This window comes from Pristis pectinata, chromosome 41, assembly GCF_009764475.1.
Source record: "Pristis pectinata isolate sPriPec2 chromosome 41, sPriPec2.1.pri, whole genome shotgun sequence".
NCBI classification, from domain to species: Eukaryota; Metazoa; Chordata; class Chondrichthyes; order Rhinopristiformes; family Pristidae; genus Pristis; species Pristis pectinata.
The window spans coordinates 4419327-4441416 of record NC_067444.1 but is presented as its reverse complement, the minus strand read 5'-3'; the positions used below and the strand labels follow the sequence as shown (position 1 = coordinate 4441416).

The 22090-nt window shown below is 44.3% G+C and overlaps 1 protein-coding gene across 2 annotated transcripts in view; it reads right to left on the bottom strand.

Annotated features, from left to right (window-relative positions):
• LOC127587592 (immunoglobulin superfamily member 1-like) overlaps positions 1–22090 on the bottom strand; it is a 73943-nt gene that overhangs the window by 21102 nt on the left and 30751 nt on the right. For both annotated transcript variants that reach the window (XM_052046002.1, XM_052046003.1), the window contains 3 exons: positions 15527–15829; positions 11414–11710; positions 4187–4486 (listed from right to left, as the gene is read on the bottom strand). In XM_052046002.1, the coding sequence (XP_051901962.1) occupies positions 4187–4486; positions 11414–11710; positions 15527–15829 (900 nt within the window). The remainder of the gene's footprint in view (positions 1–4186; positions 4487–11413; positions 11711–15526; positions 15830–22090) is intronic.

Here is a 22090-nt window from a genome sequence, read left to right as displayed (position 1 = left end):
CTCTCAGAGCTTGCGAGTCTAAGCTTCTCTTCCACAAAAGGCGGGAGAAGCAAAATAATTGAAAGGCAGATGTCGATGTCATCTTGGTGAACAAGGAGAGAGAGGTTACCGCGAATAAAGGGGGATAAGAATGAGAAGTTGAGTTCGGATCTGCCATGATCTATTGATTGGTGGAGTCCGCTTCATGTACCAAATTGCCGACTCCTCGCTCATAAGTCGTGTGTTCCTGTGTTTGTAACCAGGTGCGATTAGAGATAGAAATAGCATTTGCTCCTGACGCCCCGACAAGTCAGTGTTAGTCTTTCTCTCGGCAAGAGTTATGCTGTCAAGTAGTGTATTATTGCGTTCGCATCCTTTCTCAAGAAATGAGTGCACATCCTTCCATTTGCTGTTCCGGACTCGGTGAATGTCCCTTTAAGATAGAGGTAGTTGTGTGTGTGTGTGTGTGTGTGTGTGTGTGTGTGTGTGTGTGTGTGTGTGTGTGTGTGTGTGTGTGTGTGTGTGTGTGTGTGTGTGTGTGTGTGTGTGGCGTGCTTACGTCAACCAAAGTTAAAGGACGTAATGACGTTTTTGAAACAGTCAGTCGAAGTCAGAGGAGAGAGAGACACCAGCGTGCTAGTTTTCTCTATCGATGGATGAGAAACAAAAACTTTGTCTGTTACTACAATCCACCTATGGAAATTGGGAGTAATCCGGTGGAGTTCACTTTGTTGCTGACCTGTAGAGGAAACCAGGTATTTGTGTGGACGGCGACGATTCGGGTGCTTTTCAGGGTGAGGAAGTCACTACCGAGTAAACACTGAGGTGTCGTTTGGGTTCCATCGTGGAACATTTGGATTTCGGAATTACTTTCTCTATGTTATCTACATCTACGTCTTATCTTCAGACAACGCTGGTTGCTGAGGAAGCCTTTGCTCATGTTTCACCTCACGGCTTGCTGAACTGAACTTTGAAAGCTATTCCTGCACTTGGAGTTTGGGACTTTGCCACACACACACGAAGAGTTTAGTTTTTGGGGTTAATGTTCAAGGTTTAACATTTTTACTTCTAACATTCTAAGATTTTTACTTTTATTTTTCTTATTATCATAAGTAGTTATTAATAAAATAGTTTCTAACGCTTATACATATCGGTGTGTTTCTTTTGTTGTTGGTTCGTAACAGTGCATACTGCAGTGTCAATTGGGATCTTTCAATGATTTAACGCACGCATGAAATGTGATTATTTCTTCAGAGAAGGGCCTGAAACCGACGGAATTACGGGCGACCGTGTCTCCATGGATTATTCGAATTTCACCTTCCAACTTGAACGTCACATGTGAAGTATCTACGCATGATTTCGCGATTTCTCATGTTTATCTTCCTGAACATCTGTGGCCCTGCAGACTTCGAGGAATCAATTGCTTATGTCACGTACAGATTATTTTGGCCGCTGTTGTTTGTGGCCTTCCGAGCATAAGCTCTGCTAACGAATCCATAGCCTTTCCGCGCATTTGTGTCTCTTCTCCTATTAAGATGTTCCTTCAAGCTCACGTTCTTCTGAACTTTGGCACATCAGCCGGTGTTCATCTTTATATATTATGCTTTGTTAAAATGTGATTACAAGCTCTCTATGAAAATATCTTGTGATATTTCACGACGTTCAATGTACTGATTGGGAAGCGCTGCTGTAGCTGACTTCGTGTCCGTCATCCTCACGACATATCCGCTCTTTAGACACTGCATTTCAAACACGAGTCCAAGTCATTTTTCGTGGTAAATACGATTTCCCCCTTGTAATCTACCACAGCGACCCACATTTAAATAGGCTTAGCACCGATTTGAAGAAGTCGCTTCTGAGCTGAATTCTGCTTTCTCCTCTGTTACGCTGGGTGGATCCCTTCACCGCATCTCGTTAACTTCCAACACCTTATGTCCAACCCTCGCTGTTCCTGGACGAAGCAAAGCAGCGTTCTGCTGATCATCCCACCGCCCATCCGTCGCATTCGGCGGATCATCATTCCTTATTTCCGCCAGCTCCAACAAGATTCCTCCCTGATGCAAGCTGCCCTCATCTCCCCTTAGAAGAAATCCGAAGGCATCGCTGCTTTCGCGACTTTCTGGTCCGCACTGCCGCCTCCCATCTACCACCACCTTTCCACGAAACCACCGAATGTGCAAGACCTGTCCTTTCTCCTCTCCACATTTCACCATACTTGGACCCAAACTGCCCAAGCAGTACTTCACTTGCTCGTTTACTAATCTGGACCACTGCACTTGCAAATTCATAATTTTGTCCTATCTACGCCGGAGAAACCGAAGGGAAACTGGGTGACGCCTCTATCGAGCACATGCACTCATTCTGCAGGAACGACCCTCTGTTTTCATAAGACCATAAGACAAAGGAGAAGAAGTCGGCCATTTGGCCCATCGAGTTTGCTCCGCCATTCTATCATAAACTGATCCATTCCCCCATTTAGCCCCACTCCCCCGCCTTCTCACCATAACCTTTGATGCCCTGGCTACACAGATACCTATCAATCTCTGCCTGAAATACACCCGATGACTTTGCCTCCACAGCCGCCCGTGGCAACAAATTCCACAGATTCACCATTCTCTGGCTAAAGAAATTTCTCCGCATCTCTGTTCTGAATGGGTGCCGTTCAATCCTGAAGTCGTGCCCTCTTGTGCTGGACTCCCCTACCATGGGAAACAACTTTGCCACATCTACTCTGTCCAGACCTTTTAACATTAGAAATGTTTCTATGAAGTCCCCCGTCATTCTCTGAACTCCAAGGAGTACAGCACAAGAGCCGTCAAATTTTCCTCAAATGTTAACCCTCTCATTCCTGGAATCATTCTGTGCTGTGCTGCCTCCTTCCGCCCATTCCTCTCCCACTTCAATTTATCTTTCTATGATATGCTCAGTTGTGACAGAAAGGCTCAACGCAAACTTAAGGAACAGCACCTCATTCTCCATCTGTGCACGTTGGACCTTTCTGTACTCAGTATCGTGTTCTACAATTTTAGGTAACTCCTCTGTTACTTCCCGTCAGTACCAGAAACTGCCATTTCTGACCGCTATTGATCTTTGATTTTCGTTTAGTGTTTTTCCTCATTGCATCAGGTTGGTCTGTCCTGCCGGGGAATTCCCAGAGCCATGTGTTTAGCAAGATATAAATCCAACAAAAGAGCATAATCCGAATCTGAGCCCCATATGAACCTATTTGGTCTCATCCTATCATAGTTATCCCTTTGTTCTATCCGCCCACCTCTCTCCCCTCGTCTCCTTTTCTATTGAAAGCTAACTTGATTTGCTACGTTTCCCAGTTCTCCTGAAAGATCTCTTGTCCAAGAACGTTAATTATGTTCCGTTTTCTGCAGAAGATCTATGAGGCGTCCTGTTTTTCCAGCATTTTGTCTGTTTCTTTTTTATATATATATATTTTAAATGTATTGTACTTGTTTTCATTTAAAACAGAAATAATTAACTTCTTTGTGAATGTTAGCGAACTATCGAAGCATTGGGGACTTCAGTTTTGTTTGTTTGTAATCCAACGTTTAAAGGTTTTCCAGAATCTATAAACACAGATTTACTGCACAGAACAGGAAACAGTTCAGCAAAGAAGAACCACCTAAAACATTAATATAATTCAATCTAATTGATCATCACCGTACTTTAGCTGTCCCTTCCCAATTTGATCAATGTGCCAGTGGATTCTCCAGCTGCGGTGCTCAATTGCCGACAGATTGGAGTATGCAGGCAAACAGACATCAGTTCATGAATTTGTAATTACACAGGCTTAATCGAGGTTTCCGTACATGCTGGTACATGCGCAGCGACCTACGTAGATGTTCCCCGGCGGAAGACAGAATTGTCCCGACTGAAGCTCACTCGAACGTTAGTGGAAAGGCTGTACAGTGACATTTATGAAGTGCAATATTCGTTATTTTCACCACATCTGAATCAGCGCATGCACAGGAAAACCTGAAGTGGCATTCCACTGAATAACGGGCGAAAGAATGTGTTGATCCATGTTATGCCCCTTGGATATATACAAATCCATGGTTCAAAATGGGAGATTAATTATAATTATCAACAGATGGGTATACCTTTTGAAATCATTTTTGCATCCGTTAATTTCTATGACAAGTGAAGACGGCAACTGCTAAGGATTGTCTGAAGTCGACAAAAAACTGAAACTTACCCAGGGTCGTTATCGTCACTTCTTCACTTCGATCGGATTGTATCATCTTCCCCGAAATATTTTTTGTATAATAACAGAAGTATTCTTCCGACCCAATACTTCTTTCCTTAACGACAGCGTTCACTCTGCAAACATCACCGGAATAAATTCTTTCTATTTCGGCAGATGTTTGCGCTCTGTACAGAAAAAAATGGAGGCCTCCTGATACGCAGTTGACTGAACAAGTGAAAGTGACCTTTTCTTTCCTCAGATATACTTTATCCACACGATCAACTCGTAGTAGCGGTTTAAGAAGCAGATCTGCAAGCAGAAAACAAAAATGAAATTTCGTTGGACGTGGCATACAAGGAAAAGAAGGTATCATAGAACATAGACTATGATACGGAGAACACGCAGTAGAGAACAGTATATGACCGCCACAAGCCCTCCGGCCAATGATGCCTGTGCCGACCATAATGCACATGTTCAGATAACCCCACCTGCCTGCAGATGTACGTCATTCCTCCATTCTTTGCTTCTGTATGTGTCTGTCATAATGCTTCTTCCAACTCCTTTGGCAGCGCATTCCAAGCACATACCACTCTCGGTGTAAAGGACTTGCCTCCTTCAAACGTTTCCCCTCTCACCTTAAGCACTGCAGTGTATGACATTTCCACACAGGGAAAAAAGATACTTACTCTCTACCCTTTATTTGTCTCTCGTAATTTTGTAGATTTCTATCAGGTCGTCCTTCAGCCTCAAACGCTCCCACAAAACATAATCCAAGTTTGCCCAACCTTTTCCTACAGTTGACGCTCTCTAATATGGTTGAAAAGTTTAAAAACAAGATACTTAAGGGGTCGCGGCAGAAAGCAAATACCAAATGTGTGATCCAGTTACACTTTACAGATAGCGAACTGAGCTCATTCCCTTTTCTTTTGAATAAAACGAGTAAATGTTTGCATTTCTACTTTCTTAATTGGTCACGTCGCACGGTAAGACTGGGTATAGTTTCACTGTCGTAATGGAATATTGTAGTCAAATAATCGTTTTTTTTAATAATTCGCAATGGCAATCGCCGTCAGATAAAATCTTCCGGATCGATTTTTGCCGAGATTTTGACTACTGGTACCACCGGATCAGTTCTGTCGATAATTATACGCGCTCAACTGAGCTCAGAACATCTAGCAGTACAACACATGAACAGACCTTTCGGCGCACGTTCCAAGCATGATGCTAAATTAAACTAATCCTTTCTGCCTGCATAGGATCCATATCCCTCCATATCCTGCATATTCACTGCCTCTCTAAAGCCCTCCTGAAAGCCACTATCTACTCCCACTATCATCCCTGACAGAGCACTCCAAGCACCTATTATTCTTTATCTGAAAAAAAAACTTGCACGCAGATTTCCTTTGTACTTTCTGTCTACTCTACCGATGCCTCTCCTAATTTTACAAAATTCTGTCAGGTCTCCCCACAGCCTTCGACAATCCAGAGAAAACAATTCAAGTTTGTCCAACCTCTCCTTATAACTGATACTTTCTATTCCAGGCAGCATCCTGTTGGTAGAACGTTGGTGGAACAAAGCACCCTGTATTTTGGTAGAAGGAATAAAGGCGTCGACTATTTTCTAAACGGCAGAAAATTCAGAAATCGGAGGTCAAAAGGGAATCAGGAGTCCTAGTTTCAGGATTTGCCTAAAGGTTAACTTGCAGGTTGAGTCGGTAGTAAGGAAGGCCAATACAAAGTTAACATTCATTTCGAGAGCACTAGAATATAAAAGCAAGGATGTAATGCTGAGGTTTTATAAGGCGTTGGTCAAACCACATTTGGAGTATTCTGCGCAGTTCTAGGTCCACTAGTTAAAGAAGGATGTGCTGGCGTTGGAGAGGGTCTTGAAGAAGTTTACAAGAATGATCTCGGTGATCAAAGCGTTAACGTATGAGGAGCGTTTGATGGCTCTGGGCCTGTACTCGCTGGAGTTTAGAAGGATAAGGGGGGATCTCATTGAAACCTACTGAATATTGAAAGGCCTGGACAGAGTGGACGTGGAGAGGAGGTTTTCAGCAATGGGAGAGTCTATGACCAGAGGGCACAGCCTCAAAATAGAAGGACGTCCCCTTATAACAGAGATGACGAGGAATTTCTTAAGCAAGAGGGTGGTGAATCTGTTGAAGTTATTGCCACAGACGGCTCTGGAGGCCAAGACATTGGGTATATTTAAAGAGGAGGTTGATATGTTCTTGATTAGTAAGGGCGTCAAAGGTTACCGGGAGCAGGCAGGGCAATAGGTTTGAGAGGGGAAATAAATCAGCCATGATGGAATGACGGAGCAGTCTCGATGGGCCGAATGGCCAAATTCTGCCCCTGTGCCTTTTGTTTTTATGCTCTTACTTGGGACTAATGATTTTCATGATGAATTGCATGTAATATCTTCTGGTCTGCCGGGCGTACGTGGATAAAAACAGAATCCTATCAGATTTGGAGTTCGAAGGAAACGCGCAGACGGATGTCAGGCCCGGTTTAAGTGTATACTGTATGTGGAAATGAAGGAAACATTGAATGGAACTGTTTTCAGTTAAAACAACCATGCAGCATGAAAATGGGCCTTTCGTCTCCACCCCCGCCCCCACGTCTACGACGATCAATGGACACCGATCCGTATTAATCCCATCTTCCAGCACTGGGCCGATAGCTTCAAGTGCTCGCCAAGGCACCTCTTAAATTCTGTTGGCGGCCCTGCTTCCAATACTCCTTCAGTCAGTGTTCTCATCACTCCCTGCATTAACAGAACCCCTCCCTCCAAATCTCATCTCAGTCCTCTGCGGCTCACCCTGAATCTCCTCTGGTTTCGTTCACCCCTGATAAGAGCGAACGTCGCCTACTGACTACACGATCTAAAACCCTCACAGTTTCTATACCGCAATAATATCCCCACTTAACCTCCTCCCCGTTGCCGAAAGCAACAGTTTCTCCTCATAAAGAAAACGCTCCCCACTCCCAGTCTTCACCGTCTCCAGCGTTATTATCCTTCCTGTGATGTGGTGAGTTGAACTACGTACAGTATTACAGCAGAGATCTGACGAATATTTCAAGAAGTGGGAGAATACATTTCTTGTTCTCGTATTCAATGCCCGGACGAAAGAATGTCAGTATCCCATATGTCTTCTCAACCACGTTATTTCCCTGCGCTGCCACGTTCTTATGAGGATAGGTTAAGCAAGATGGGGCCTTTCTCTTTGGAGAGGAGGAGGATGAGGGGTGACTTGACAGACGTGTACAACGTGATAAGAGGCATATATCGAGTGGACAGTCAGATACTTTTACGCAGGGCGACAATGGCTACCACGAGGGGGCATAATTTCAAGGTGATAGTCGGAAGGTACCAGGGGGATGTCAGGGGTAAGTATTTTTTTTACACAGAGAGTGGTGGGTGTGTGGAACGGACTGCCAGCAGAGGTTGTGGGGGCAGACACATTGGGGATATTTAATAGACCCTTAGGTGGACACATGAATGATAGGAAAACAGAGGTTGACGTGGGAGGGAAAGGTTAGTTAGATCTTAGAGCAGGATAAAATGTCGGCGCAACATTGTGGGCCGAAGGGCCTGTACTGTGCTGTAGCGTTCTATGTTCTGTGTTAAACAATCTTTTTTCCTCAATACTTCCTGATGGTGTTTGTCCGAACTTAATTAAAATACACTACCTCACATTTATTCATAATATAAACACAGAATCTGCCTCACATCCACACAAAATCTCCTTTGTATCGTGATCTGATGATTTCAAAACCGTAATAGATGTATTTGTTGTAATTTAAAATGGCACTTAACCAGTATGTTCGGATGAAGAACGCACAAGTTGGGTTAGTCATTCACGTGAAACTTTCAGCTGTCTCCCTGTGCTATCTATGTTATTTTGCAAAGTGTTAGAATTCCGATCTACAACACAACGCAATGAACATGGTGATGCGACCAATATCGAGAACGTTGGGACTACATCACCTATAGAGGTTGCAATGATTTTTTATGATCTTCGACGCAGCTAACTTCCATCTCTCTCCTTATCGAAATCTCTTCTAAATTCACGAAGAATACATAAAAGACAACTATCTGAGTGTACTGAAACAAAGTAAGAGCAAATCCAAAAGTAAGCCTCATACTGACCGCGAAGCTGGGAGGTGAATGATCAGACTCATATCTACATTAATTCTGGTATGTGATCGAAAAGTAAGTTGCAACAATTGAGAAGCTGGATCTAGTGGCCACTGTACAATGTAACAGAATAAGACAACTCATAATATTAGGCGCAAAATCAGGCGATAAACGCCCTAATTCTTTAAGGGAATCTAGCGCTAGTGCTGGTTTTTCAAATAGATTGCAATCTGCGAAAGAAATCATGACGTGCTCTTTTGTCAACAATCTTTTCCCAGCATCCCAGCTCTGTGACACTGTCAGCAAAGTGTACGGTCATCAAATGAGGATTCAAATACGCTTGCGAAACATTTTGTTTTTCTCTTTCGGCAGATGCTACCACACCTGCTGAGATGTTCAAGATTTTCGGTTTTACTTCCGAGCTTTCTATCTGCAGGATGTTAATTGTCAATAGCTAGTTATATAATTTCAGGTGACACGGTTTGTTTGTTCTATCTGTCGGGTTTTTGTATTTGTACATTTTATTTATGATGTTTGGTATTTTAAATAAAAAGTTTTAAGAGTTCTGGATTGGACTACACTGTGAGTCTGTAGTTATTTTCTCATGGAGAATGGGACAATTAGAACGCAGAGCAAAGATGCAAGGGAGATTCAAACTAATATGTGATCAATGAACCATGTATTTAGTAGTTAATTAATCATTTTCTCCTCAAGCAGGGGTTGCCAGGAAGATGGTAACGTACTAATCATCTCTAATTGAGTGCGAGAAGGAAGCGTTGAGTCACCTCACTGAACAGCTGCAATCTCTCAGGTGAGGCCACTGGAGTTCCAGAATTTAGATCCACCGGTGAGAAAGGTAAGGGATTTTATTTTTCAGACGTGGTCGGCGAGCCGATTTCAGATAACCAGGGGGAGAAAAAGCTCTGGCCTCCGAATGGTCAACGTATTGTTACAAATTTTTTTGCAGTGTTAGCTCTCATAATTTCATATTTTCTTTCGACCCCAGAAATGGATAAGCGCATCATTTTGTCACACTGATGATGTCACAACACTGAATTTCTGTCACTGGCCACATAACACATTCTCTTGTTAACAAAATACCGCAAGGTAATAAACACGGCAGATCATTAGGCAGCACGCGTCCGATTCGATATTCAATAAGATCGTCGATAATCATCAGTATCGCTTTCATCTGCTCATTACACAGCGTTGCATTCTCTTCGTTACAACGCAAGTGTTAAAACATTAAAACCCCACAAACTGTTTGGTTTTATTTCATATCTGCGCTCTAACTTTTCGGGATTTATTTCATGAAATCTGTTTACAGATACTGTTAGGAATCAGGAACATAATGCCTTGGAACAAGGTGGAATCAGGTATTTTCTCTCACAGGATGCACACAGCAGTACGACGAGAGCTTCAATCGCCAAGGTATATTGGGGTCAATTGCCAATAAATCTGATTGGTATAGACGGGTAATGAGGGTCATCATGGTCGCAGCCGTCTGACAAACCTGTTCCTTTGCTGTCTGATTCCATGACACGGGTGAAGGGGGTATTCTTCCTAAAATGAGCCCTTACTCTACAAAATTCTATAGACTGCTGGTCAGTCTGTTTATTGAAGCTTGTGATAAACTTCCGGAAATGTGCTTTTAATGAGCTGAAATCACTGGTTTGGATCCATTCCATGTGAGTGCACGACTTACATTATTTGCACAAGGGGGTAGAAGGGTGGTTTGGCAAGTTTGCAGTTGGTGGTGTTGTGGACAATGTGGAGGATTGTCGAAGATTGCAGAGGGACATTAATAGGATGCAGAGATGGGCTGAGAAGTGGCAGTTTGAGTTCAATCCGGAGAAGTGTGTTGTGGTACATTTTGGAAGGACAAACTCCAAGGCGGAGTACAAAGTTAATTGCAGGATTCTGGGCAGTGTGGAGGAGCAGAAGGATCTGGGGGGGGGGGTGGGGGAGCGGGGTCCATATCCACAGATCCCTGAAAGTTGCCTCACAGGTGGATAAGGTAGTTAAAAAAGCTTATGGGATGTAAGTTTTCATAAGTCGTAGGATCGAGTTAAAGAGCCGCGAGGTAATGATGCAGCTCTACAAAACTCTGGTTAGACCACACTTAGAGTACTGTGTCCAGTTCTGGTCGGCTCATTACAGAAAGGATGTGAAAACGTTGGAAATGGTGCAGAGGAGATTTACCAGGGTGCTGCCTGGTTTAGAGAGTATGCATTATGAGGAGAGACTAAGGAAGTTTGGGCTTTACTCTTTGGAGAGAAGGAGGATGAGAGGAGACATGATAGAGGTGTTCAAAATATTAAGAGGAATAGATAGAGTGGACAGCCAGCGCCTCTTTCCCAGGGCACCAATGCTCAATACAAGAGGGAATGGCCTTAAGGTAATGGGTGGGAAGTTCAAGAGAGATATCAGAGAAAGGCTTTTCACCCAAAGGGTGGTTGGGGCATGGAATGGGCTGCCTGGGGTGGTGGTAGAGGCAGGTACGTTGGCCATATTCAAGACATTGCCAGATAAGCATATGGATGAATTTAAAATAGAGGGATTTGTGGGAGGAAGGGGTTAGATAGTCCTAGGCGAGGTTTAAAGGTCGGCACAATATTGTGGGCCGAAGGGCCTGAATTGTGTTGTACTGTTCTACGATTCTACGATAAAGCGTGCAGCTGGAAGGAAGTGTTTAATGGCAATTGGCAGAAAGCGCCGAATAAGCGACTGTGCCAAGTTTGACTATTTTCACACCTCATCTAAAACGTCAATACTTGGAAACGGAATAGACACCAGGGTGCAACGAAGCGACGTTGCAAAGCAACCAACTCTCTGTTCCCTTTTCTCTGAGCAGTGAGAGGACACCTGCCGAAGTTGCAACCGTTAAAATGTACACAGTTGCTGCAGACCGAATATTTCATATTATTTAACTCCATCGGCCAAGCCGTTGGATCGGTTGTGCACTTCAGAAGCCTGAAGATTAATCGATTGACTTCAATGGAACTAAATAACTTACACGGGATAGGATACTTTGCGAAAACAATATCACAGAGGATAAATTTAATCCACATGGCTGTTTGAGATTTACTCACCTGTTGCAGATAAATGCACAGAATTACTCCACGCCGAGGTCAGACGCCTTCCATTCTTCTCAACCTCATAAGTGCAATTGTAGCTCCCGCTCTTATTGTCATCCATGTTCTTGATGGTGAAGGTGGCTGAATTGCCCCATGCAGCGGTAGACTTGGGAGCAGAGTAAATTAATCCCTCGTTGTGGTAAAAGTAAAATGTTTTGACTGAGATTTTCTGCCAGCTTTCACAGTTAAGTGTGACGTCTGCACCCCGAACAACGGTGGTGAAATCAACCACTATCCTGGGTGTGGGTAGAACTGTAAATCCAAGGAAGACAACAATGAAGACCCCTTCAAATTAATCTGCTTCTGGAAATCATAACGTGACTATGGGTTAAAAGCCGAAGTTTTACGGAAAATCGGAATAGTGCAACACGTGGCAAGGAAAAAAAGAGGCGGGAAAACTCTGCGGGAGTATAGCTGGTGGAATTTAACAGGGGCATCGTGTAGACTGTCTTTAAAAGGGTAACAGCGCTGAGGGTCAACAAGCGCAAACAGTGCAATGGTACAGTGATAACACGTGCGCAATTCTTTACATTTGCGGAACTATAAAGAATTGCAGTTCGCAATTCTTTACAGTGCCCAGAACAAACTGCAAAAGGTATTATAGTGGACAGGGGAAAAAAAAACAAGAGCCAAGAAAGCAATAATATGATTCAGCAGAGTCAACTTTGATTTAAGAGCGATCTATTGTTTTCCTTCAATCAACTGGTAATTTTGGATATTTTCTATCAAGGAATCATTGAGAGGAACCATCTAACACTTTATTCTCAAAAATATATTAAGGTATGCTTAAACGTTCGTAACAAATGTAAACGGATATCGAGTGACACGGATTGTTGTCTATGGATCGTCATGTTTGACTGATTTCTGTTCCATTGTAAAACAGGTCAACATGCCATATGGTTTCTGCTTCCCGCTGCCTGCAACGCTTGAGTCTAACTTTACTGCGAAAATGGAACATTGCCTTCACGAAAGTGCGTTCTGACGATATTATTTTAAAAACTATTGCCCTCAACCTCCGTCTTTCTCGTGTTCTCTTGCTGAGACTTTGCCAAATGCTAATCTCGTGGATCAACTGTGAGAACATTCAACGCAGTTTATTTGAACAAAAATTGCAAATCTCTGCACAGGTAATTCTTTTCTGCGATGCCCCTTTGCCCAGTTACAATCATTGTTAATAGGTGTTGTAATGAAGAGCCCAGTTCCTTCCCTTGACGGAGATTTCATCAAGGCATTGACACTCTACCACCTTGATTCTTAAAGTAAAATTACCTTTTTGTTCGCATAGTTCTATGCCGTAAATTCATGAATGTGCCTATATGGATTTTGATATGGAAAGTTTTATCGTGGAGAAAGTGTAGTACTCGTATTCACTTCTCTATTAGCAATAACCGTAGCAGTTAGTCAAACTGCGGTAACATAGAGCAGAACGTCAATATTCTGTCAGCAGATTGAAGGCAATTCCAAACTCTCCACTTTGTTGTAGTGCTTACACCAGGGTAACAAACAGGTGAAAATTGAATGGAGAGGATAAATTATATCGATCAAGTGCTGTGATTATATTACCCACTGCATCAGTGATTATACAACCCACCCTATCAGTGATTATACTCCCCACCCTAGCAGTGATTATACTACCCACCCTAGTAGTGATTATACTACCCACCCTAGCAGTGATTATACTACCCACCCTAGCAGTGATTATACAACCCACCCTATCAGTGATTATACCACCCACCATCTCAGTGATTCAGCTACCAAGCCTATCACAGAATATACAACACACCCTATCGTTGATTACAATACCCAGCCTATAGGTGATTATACAACCCACCCTCTCAGTAATTATCCTACCAACCCTGTCATTGATTATACTACACACCCTATCGAGATCATACTACCCACACTACAAGTGATTATGATCCTCACCCTGCTGTTGAGACACTAACTACTCTATCAAGGATGAAACTGCCCACCCCATCAGTGATTATACTTGCCGCCCTATCGGTGATTACAGTACCCACCCAATCGGTGATTTTACCACGCACCCTATCAGTGATTATACTCCCCACCTTTTTGATGATTAAGTTTTCCTAGCCTTTTCTTCTACTTATCTTTGACACATCCCCCAATAGATCTGCTCTCCCCTTCCCCTGCAACTGCCTATCGCTATCTCTTACATTCAGCTACCTATCACCGCCTCGTTCCCACCCCACCGCCCCTCTTTTGTCCACCTATCACTGCTCTGCTTTTCCCTCCCATGTATTGAGCTTAACCTTTTCCTATCTTCAGTCCTGAAGAAGGGTCCTGACCCGAAACGTTGACCGCCTGCATTTCTCCACGGATGTTGCCTGGCTTGCTGAGTTCCTCCAGTATCATCGTGTTTTTCCAACTATCAGAAGTTTTACCTGCCAGAGCTATGTCCTGTTCTCTTTTTTCCGTCGTGCTTTCCTTCTCGTGTAGTCCTACTTTCCTTTCATTCTTGAGAAGATTCATCTGATCCACAGCTGTGCGTAGCTAACGTGTTTTTTTCCGCACCACTGCCTCTGTGTCCCTCGTTGACAAGTATTTCCTGACCCTGATAGCCCTGTCCTTCTTAACGGGAACTTGCTGTTCCTGAACTCTCCTTATCTTCCTGTTGAAGGTCTTCCTCTTGTCCGTTGTCCATTTTACCTGCAAACCGGTTCCGCCAATCATCCTTTGCCAGGCTTAAGGACAGCTTCTGTCCCACTGTGATAAAACTATTTAACGGTTCTTTGCGACGATGAGATTGACACTTGACATCACAATCTGCCTTGTTGTGACCTTGTACCTTATTGTCCAACTGCACTGCACTTTCTCTGTAGCTGCGATACTTTACTCTGCACTATTATTGTTTTTACCTGTACTACCTCAATGCACTCTGTACTAACTCAATGTAACCGCACTGTGTAATGAATTGACCTGTACGATCGGTATGCAAGACAATTTTTCACTGGACCTCGGTACAAATGACAATAATAAACCAGTACCAATGCCATCAAGTTAGGCTTAGCCACATTTTGGTCGCTGATCCAAAGTTCTCCCCCACTGACACTTCACTCCATCGTCCCACCTCATTTCCCAACTGAAGGTCCAGTGTTGTTCGGTCTCTATTATGGCAAAAGAGCTGGTCATTAACTTCAGGAAAAGGGGCTGTGTACATGCACCTTTCTACATCAATTATGCTGAGGTTGAGAGGGTTGAGAGCTTCAAGTTCCTTGGAATGAACATCACCAACAGCCTGTCCTGGTCCAACAGCGTAGACGCCACGGCCAAGAAAGCTCACTAGCTCCTCCACTTCCTTTGGAGACTAAAGAAATTTGGCATGTTCCCTTTTGACACTAACCAGCTTTTATCGTTGCACCCATAGAAAGCATCATATCCGATGCATCACGGCTTGGTATAGCAACTGCTCTGCCCGGCTCCGCAAGAAACCGTAGAGAGTTGTGGACAATAGCCCAGCACATCCGGGAAACCAGCCTCCCCTCCATGGACTCTGCCTATACCTCTCTCTGGCTTGGTGAAACAGCCAGCATAATCAAAAACCCCACCCACCCGGGTCATTCTCTCTTCTCTCCTCTTCCATCAGGCAGAAGATACAGGAGCCTGAGGGCACATACTACCAGGCTCAAGGACAGCTTCTATCCCGCTGTGTAAGACTATTGAACGGTTCCCTAATACGATGAGATGAACTCTTGACCTCAAAATCTACATTTTTATGACCTTGCACCTTATTTTCTACCTGAAATGCATTTCCCTGTAGCTATGACACCTCACTCTGTACTCTGCTGTTATTTTTACCCTGTCATACCTCAATGCACTCTGTAATGAATGGATCTGTATGTACAGTATGCAAGACAAGTTTTTCACTCTACTGTCGCAGGATGGGACAGATGCAGAGGGTAAACAAAGGGAGAAGAAAACAGGGTGCAGGGTGTGTGTGTGTGTGTGTGTGTGTGTGTGTGTGTGTGTGTGTGTGTGTGTGTGTGTGTGTGTGTGTGTGTACTGTACAATAATATACCAATACAGATACCGAAACATAAAACTTACCCACTACCGTTATATTCACTGGTTCGCTCTTCTCTGAGGATGCGTTTCTCCCAGACACCGGGCTCATCTGAACACAGCAGTAATCTTCTGACCCAGAGCTGGAGACCGTGATGGTAAACGTGACCCCGTATTCCCATGATCTATCTCTGGGTTTTGATGAAAGAGGTATTTCGGCTCTGTACAGGACAAAACTGTTGTTCGGGTATACAGGTTGGGTTGTGCCACAGGTAAAATTCACCTCTTCACCTGACATATATGTTCTATCTTCTCGGTCTGCTGACAGCTGTGGTTTCTCCGGACGATCTGCAGAGACAGAAAGAAAATTCTTTCTGTTGCCCGTCGTTTGATAAAAGATTAAGTTGATGGGAAGATGATTGACAGGTGGAGTTTAATTACGATGAGTGTGAGGTGTTGCATTTTTAGAAACTCAAACTGGGGTTGGGCTTTCACAGTGAATTGTAGGACCGAGGGGAATGCAACGGAACAGAGGGCTCTCGGAGTACATGTACACAGTACACTGAAAGTGGCATCGCAGGTAGACAGAGGGGTGAAGAAGGCATTTGGCACGCTGGCCGTCATCGGCGAGGACAGGGCACCGAGTATAGAAGTTGGGACGTTATGTTGCATTTGTACAGGACGTCGTTGAGGCCGCATCTGGACCATTCTGTTCAGTTTTGATCATACTGCTGCGGGAAACATTCTGCTGAAAAGAGTGCAGAGGAGATTTTAAGATAAGATGTCTTTATTAGTCACACGTACATCGAAACACGCAGTGAAATGCACCTCTTGCCTGGAGTGATAGGGGGGTGGGGCAGCCCGCAAGTGTCGCATTCTTCTGGTGCCAACTCAGCAGGCCCACAACTTCCTAACCCGTACGTTTTTGGAATGTGGGAGGGAACCGGAGCACCTGGAGGAAACCCACGCAGACACACGTGGGGGAGGGGGGAGAACGTACAAACTCCTTACAGGCAGCGGCGGGAATTGAAGCCGGGTCGCTGGCGTTGTAATAGAGTCACGCTAACCGCTACACTACCGTGCCGAATATTAACTGTAAACAGTGCCCTGACATTAGACCACCCAGAGTACAACACCTCAGGCTTGATCGCATTAAGCACTATCTGCCATTTCTCCGCCCAGAACAGCAACTGATATATTTTCGCTGTGTTATTTGACAGCCCGCTGCACTGTCCACAGCTCCCTGAACGTCACGTCGCTTGCAAACTTCGTAACCCACCCATCTGTATTTTCATCCAAATAACATATCGCCAAAAACAGAGGCCCCAGCACCGATCCCTGCGGAACACTGCTGATCAATCACCTCCAGCTAGAATAACACCCTTTCACCACGACGCTCTTTCTGTTATGGGGCAAGACGATTCTGAATCTACCGGGCATCCCGTCCTTCTTAAAGTTCTGGATCAGCGAATTTGTCAAATGCACAACAAACGCCAATGCAGGCAACGCCCACTGCCTGACCTTCATCAACCACACTTGTTACATCCTTAAAAAACTCAATCAAGTTTGTTAAACATGACCTGCCCCGCACAACGCCATGCACACACGAAAACACACAGGGGGAAGAACATGCAAACTCCTCACTGACAGCGGCCGGAATTGAACCAGGGCCGCTGGCGCTGTAAAGCGTTCCGCTAGCCCCTACACTGCCCGGCCTGCAGTATCCCGCGCGCATTCTCTAACCTCGAAGCTTAGCTTCCCACCTTTATCCCAGAGCGGTCCTACCCTCCATATCGTTATCCTTTTCTTTTTAATGCAAGAACAAAATGCCTTGGGATTCCCTTTAATCCTACTTCCCTTGCTCTTTACATGGGCTTTCTGGCCTCAAATGATTCCCTGTTGGACCTCTTTCCTGCCAGCTCTGTGTTACTCCAGGCCTTGTCTAATGAAAGATTCCGAAACCTTACTATACGTTTCCTTTTCTTTTTTGACTGAGTTCATAACAACCCTCATCATCCAAGGTCCCATCAAGATAAGATAAGATTTTCTTATTAATCACCTGTACATCGAAACACACAGTGAAATGCATCTTTTGCGTAGAGTGTTCTGGGAGCAGCCCTCAAGTGTCGCTACGCTTCCGGCGCCAACGTAGCATCCCACAGCTTCCCAACCCGTATGTCTTCGGAATCTCTTCGGGGAACACCCGATAGCAGCCGCTCCCAATTAACTGTCCCTAACCCCTGTCCAATAACGTCGTAATTTGGTGTCCCCCGATGTGTGTGGAGGGGGCGCTTTATGTGTGTGTGTGTGTGTGTGTGTGTGTGTGTGTGTGTGTGTGTGTGTGTGTGTGTGTGTGTGTGTGTGTGTGTGTGTGTGTGTGTGTGTGTGTGTGAACAAAAGCAGGGGAGTGCCTTACATGACCTTGGAACATTTACTGCTCATATAGCCTGCTCTCCATGCAGTTTCCTGACCCACAACCTGGACTTTACTACTTTACCCTCCACAGATGCTGCTTGACTCATCGGGTTCGTCCAACGTTTGTTTGTTGTTTATATTTGCACACACGCTGTCAGTGATGATACTACCCACACTGCCAGTGATAAAACTACCCACCGTATCGGTGATTATACAATCCACACTATCAGTGATTATACGACAAACCCTATCAGTGATTATGCTACCCACTTGGCCAGTGATTATACTACCAACCCTATCAGTGATTACACCACCCACCCTATCAGTGATTATACAGCCCACCCTATCAGTGAATATGCTACCCAACGTATCGGTGATTATACTACCCACCCTATCAGTGGTTATGCTATCCACCCTATCAGTGATTATACAACCCACCCTCTCGGAGATTATACTGCCCACCCTAGCAGTGATTATACTACCCACCCTATTGATGATTATACTATCCACCCAAGAAGACATGGAGAACATCGAACTTTGAACAGTATATCACAGTAACATGCCCTTCCATCCATGCTCTGTGCCGACAATGATGAGAAGTTAAACTAATCCTATCTGCCTCCTCAAGGTTAACATTGATCCATTATCAACCTCTCTATCTGCCGTTGAGATGCATCCTCAACAACACTACCGTATGTGTTTACACCACTTCCCTTGGCAGCGCGTTTGCTGGCACCTACTACATCATTTATAAAATCTTACCCCGCATATCTTTAACTCCGCCACCCTCACCAGCAATGCATATTGTCTGGTATTTGGCATTTCCACACGGGGAACAAAGACTCTGATTACGTACCCTATCTGTCAGAATTTTACACTTATATCAGGTGGCCCCTCAAACTACGACGCTCCAAAGAAAACAACGCAAGTTTGTCCAAACTCTGCTTAAAGCTGACATTCGCTAATCCAGGCAACATTCCAATGAACCATCCGACACCGTCTGAAAATCCTCTGCATCCTTCCTGTATAACGGCGACCGAAAGTGTATGCAATACTCCAGATGTAGCCTTTCATAGAACTGTATAATGATTTCCAGACAGTTATACTAAATGTCCAAATTGATAGCGGCAAGTATTCTGTAAGCCTTCTTTACCGCCCTATCTATTTGCGTTTCTCTTTCTGGGAGCTGTGGACTTGCCCCACAACATCTCTCTGCACATCAATTCACATGATGATTCTCCAACACATCGCTCCCACACGTATGTGTGGCCCTGAAGACTTTGAGGAATAAATTGATAAGTTTAGGTGTAAATCATCTCTGCCGCAGTTCTTTCTGCTGTTCAGTGCATTGGCTCTTCTATCGAATCCGTAACCAATCCTCCCATTTGCCTCTCTTCTCCTGTTAAGTTGTTTCTTCCAGTTTAACGCCTTGTAATCTTTGGGACAACGGCCGCAGTCCATCTTTGCAAATGGCGCATTGTTAAGATTTGATTACAAGCGCTCTGTGAAAGTATCTTAACTGTCCTTATTAAATGTCCTAATCAGGAAGCGGCCTTGCTGCTGAAGTTATTTCCTGTCTCCTCACGACATACCCGCTATGTATGTAAATTCATTTCAATCACGTGCCCAAGTCGTTTACCCCTTGTCACCTACTATTGTTGCACAACAGACAAGGGTGTAGCACCGATTTGAATTAGCTGCTTCTGAGTTTCATCTCATCTTCCTGAACCGTGGCTTCCCCTGTACTATAATGGATAGATCTCTTCACCGCATCTCATCATCTTCCACCAATTTTGTTCTCACCCTGCCCATTCCTGGACTAAGCAAGGCAGATTTCTCCTGGTCCTCACGTTTCACCGACCGGCCTCCGCGTTCGCCAGATCATCCTTTCCAATTTCTGTCAGATCCAACTAGACTCCTCTCCGAGGCACTTTACCCTCAGCTCCCTTTAAACAAAATCCGAAGACATCGCTGCTTTCGCCACCTCCTTGTCCGCACTTTCTGCACCACTTAGTACTTTCCGTCCTTTGGTACCTTCGGATGAAATCGCCGAAAGTGCAAACCTGTCCTTTCACAAGATATGGACCCAAACTGTCCAAACAGTACTTCACTTGCTCTTTGCTAATCTAGAGCACTGCACTTGGTGTTTATAGTTTTATCGATTCCACACCGGATAAACCAAACACAAATTGGGTGACACTTCTACAGACCACGTGTGCTCATTAGAACATAGAATATTAAAACACAGTATAGGTCCTTCGGCCCATAATGCAGTGCCGACGTTTTATTCTATTCTAAGATACATCTAACATTTCCCTCCCACATATCTCCACATTTCTCTGTCATTCATGTGTCTATCCAAGAGCCTCTTAAATGACCCTAAGGAAACTGCTCCCAAAGCCTCTGCCGGCAGTGCGTTCCATGTACCCACCACTCTCTGTGTAAAAACACTGACCCCTGACATCCAGCTTATACCTTCCTCCAATCACCTTAAAATTATGTCCCCTCATGTTAGCCATTGTCCACGGGAAAAAGTCTCTGACTGTCCACTCTACATATGCCTCTTATCATGTTGTACACGTCTGTCAAGTCACCCCTCATCCTCCCTCTCTCCAAAGAGAAAAGTCCTAGCTTACTCAAACTGTCCTCATAAGACATGTTCTCCAATCCAGGCAACATCCTGGTTCAATTCCGGCCGCTGTCTGTAAGGAGTTTGTACACGCTCCCTCCCGTGCGAATGCGTGGTTTTCCTCCGGGTGCTCCGGTTTCTTCCCGTATTCCAAAGACGTACAGGTTAGGACGTTGTGGGCATGTTATGTTGGTGCCGGAAGCCTGGCGACGCTTGAGGGCTGCCCAAAGAACACTCTACGCAAAAGATGCATTTCACTATGTGTTTTGATGTACTTGTGACAAATAAAGGCATCCTATCTTATCTAAATCTCCTCTACACCCTCTCTAAAGCTTCTACATCCTACCTATAAAGAGGCGACCAGAACTGAACACAATGCTCCAAGTGTGGTCTGACCAGAGTTCTACAGAGCTGCAACATCACCTCGCGGCTCTTGAACTCAGTCCCCCGATTAATGAAGGCCAACACACCATACGCCTTCTAAACAACCTTATCGACCTGCGCGGCAACTTTGAGGGATCTATGGATGTGGACCCCAAGATCCCTCTGTTCCTCCACACTGCTGAGAGTCCTGCCGTTAATCTTGTATTCCTCATTTAAATTTCATCTCCCGAGGTGTACTATTCCGCAGGAATCAACCTCCATTTCATGCTGTGCTGCTTGGCATTTATCTTCCGCATTCCACTCCCATTCTGATCTATCTGCTATGACATCCTCCATTGTTACAAAGTGCCACGATACAAGTTTATGCAACATCACCTCACAGAAGCTTATCATTATGTTGATTTTGGAGATGCAGAACCGATAAAGCAACACCCATATCGAATGAATGTAGAAAAGAGTGAACTTTTTGACCAAGAGATTGAATATATGTTAGAGAATGGTTAAATTGGAGCTTAATTTTTCCAGGTTGTGATCTCATGATAGCTCACGTTGAACGCAGTCGGCAATAGCATTTACAGCTGTTAATTGGGAAATGTATCTTTACTAATGTAATTTTATATAATCATGAAATATGTTAATAGTAACGCATTTCTTTAATAATTGTATACGCAGTTTAAAGATTTGCTCTTGCAGATCAACATTTTTCTTTTAGGGGGAGGTGTTACGAGCCATGTTGCTACTTGGTGAGTGTCCCTTTTAAAGCACCTGGAGGGCAGTGTAGTAGTGTGTGTTTGTGTGTGTATGGTTATGTCTGACTACTGCGAGTGAAGAAAAGACTATAACTGGAGCGTAGTGGCAGCTGCACAGAGAGACGAAGTGAGAGAGAGAGTAGGTGGCACTGACTGCCGGTCTCTGTATCTATGGATGAAGAACAATAGCTGTGTCTGTCACTACAATCCACGTATGGATTTATGGAGCAATCTGTGAAGTCCACTTTGTCGTTAACCTGTACTGGAAAGTAGGTATATCTGTGGGCGGACACGCATCGAGTGCCCTCGTTGTGACAGATACTTCGGAACAAAACAATAGAGATCTTCGGTGAGTGAGGCGCCGTATGGGTTCCATCGTGAAACTTGTGGATTTCGTAAATTCATTCTCTCTACATTCTACTGTAGTTTCAA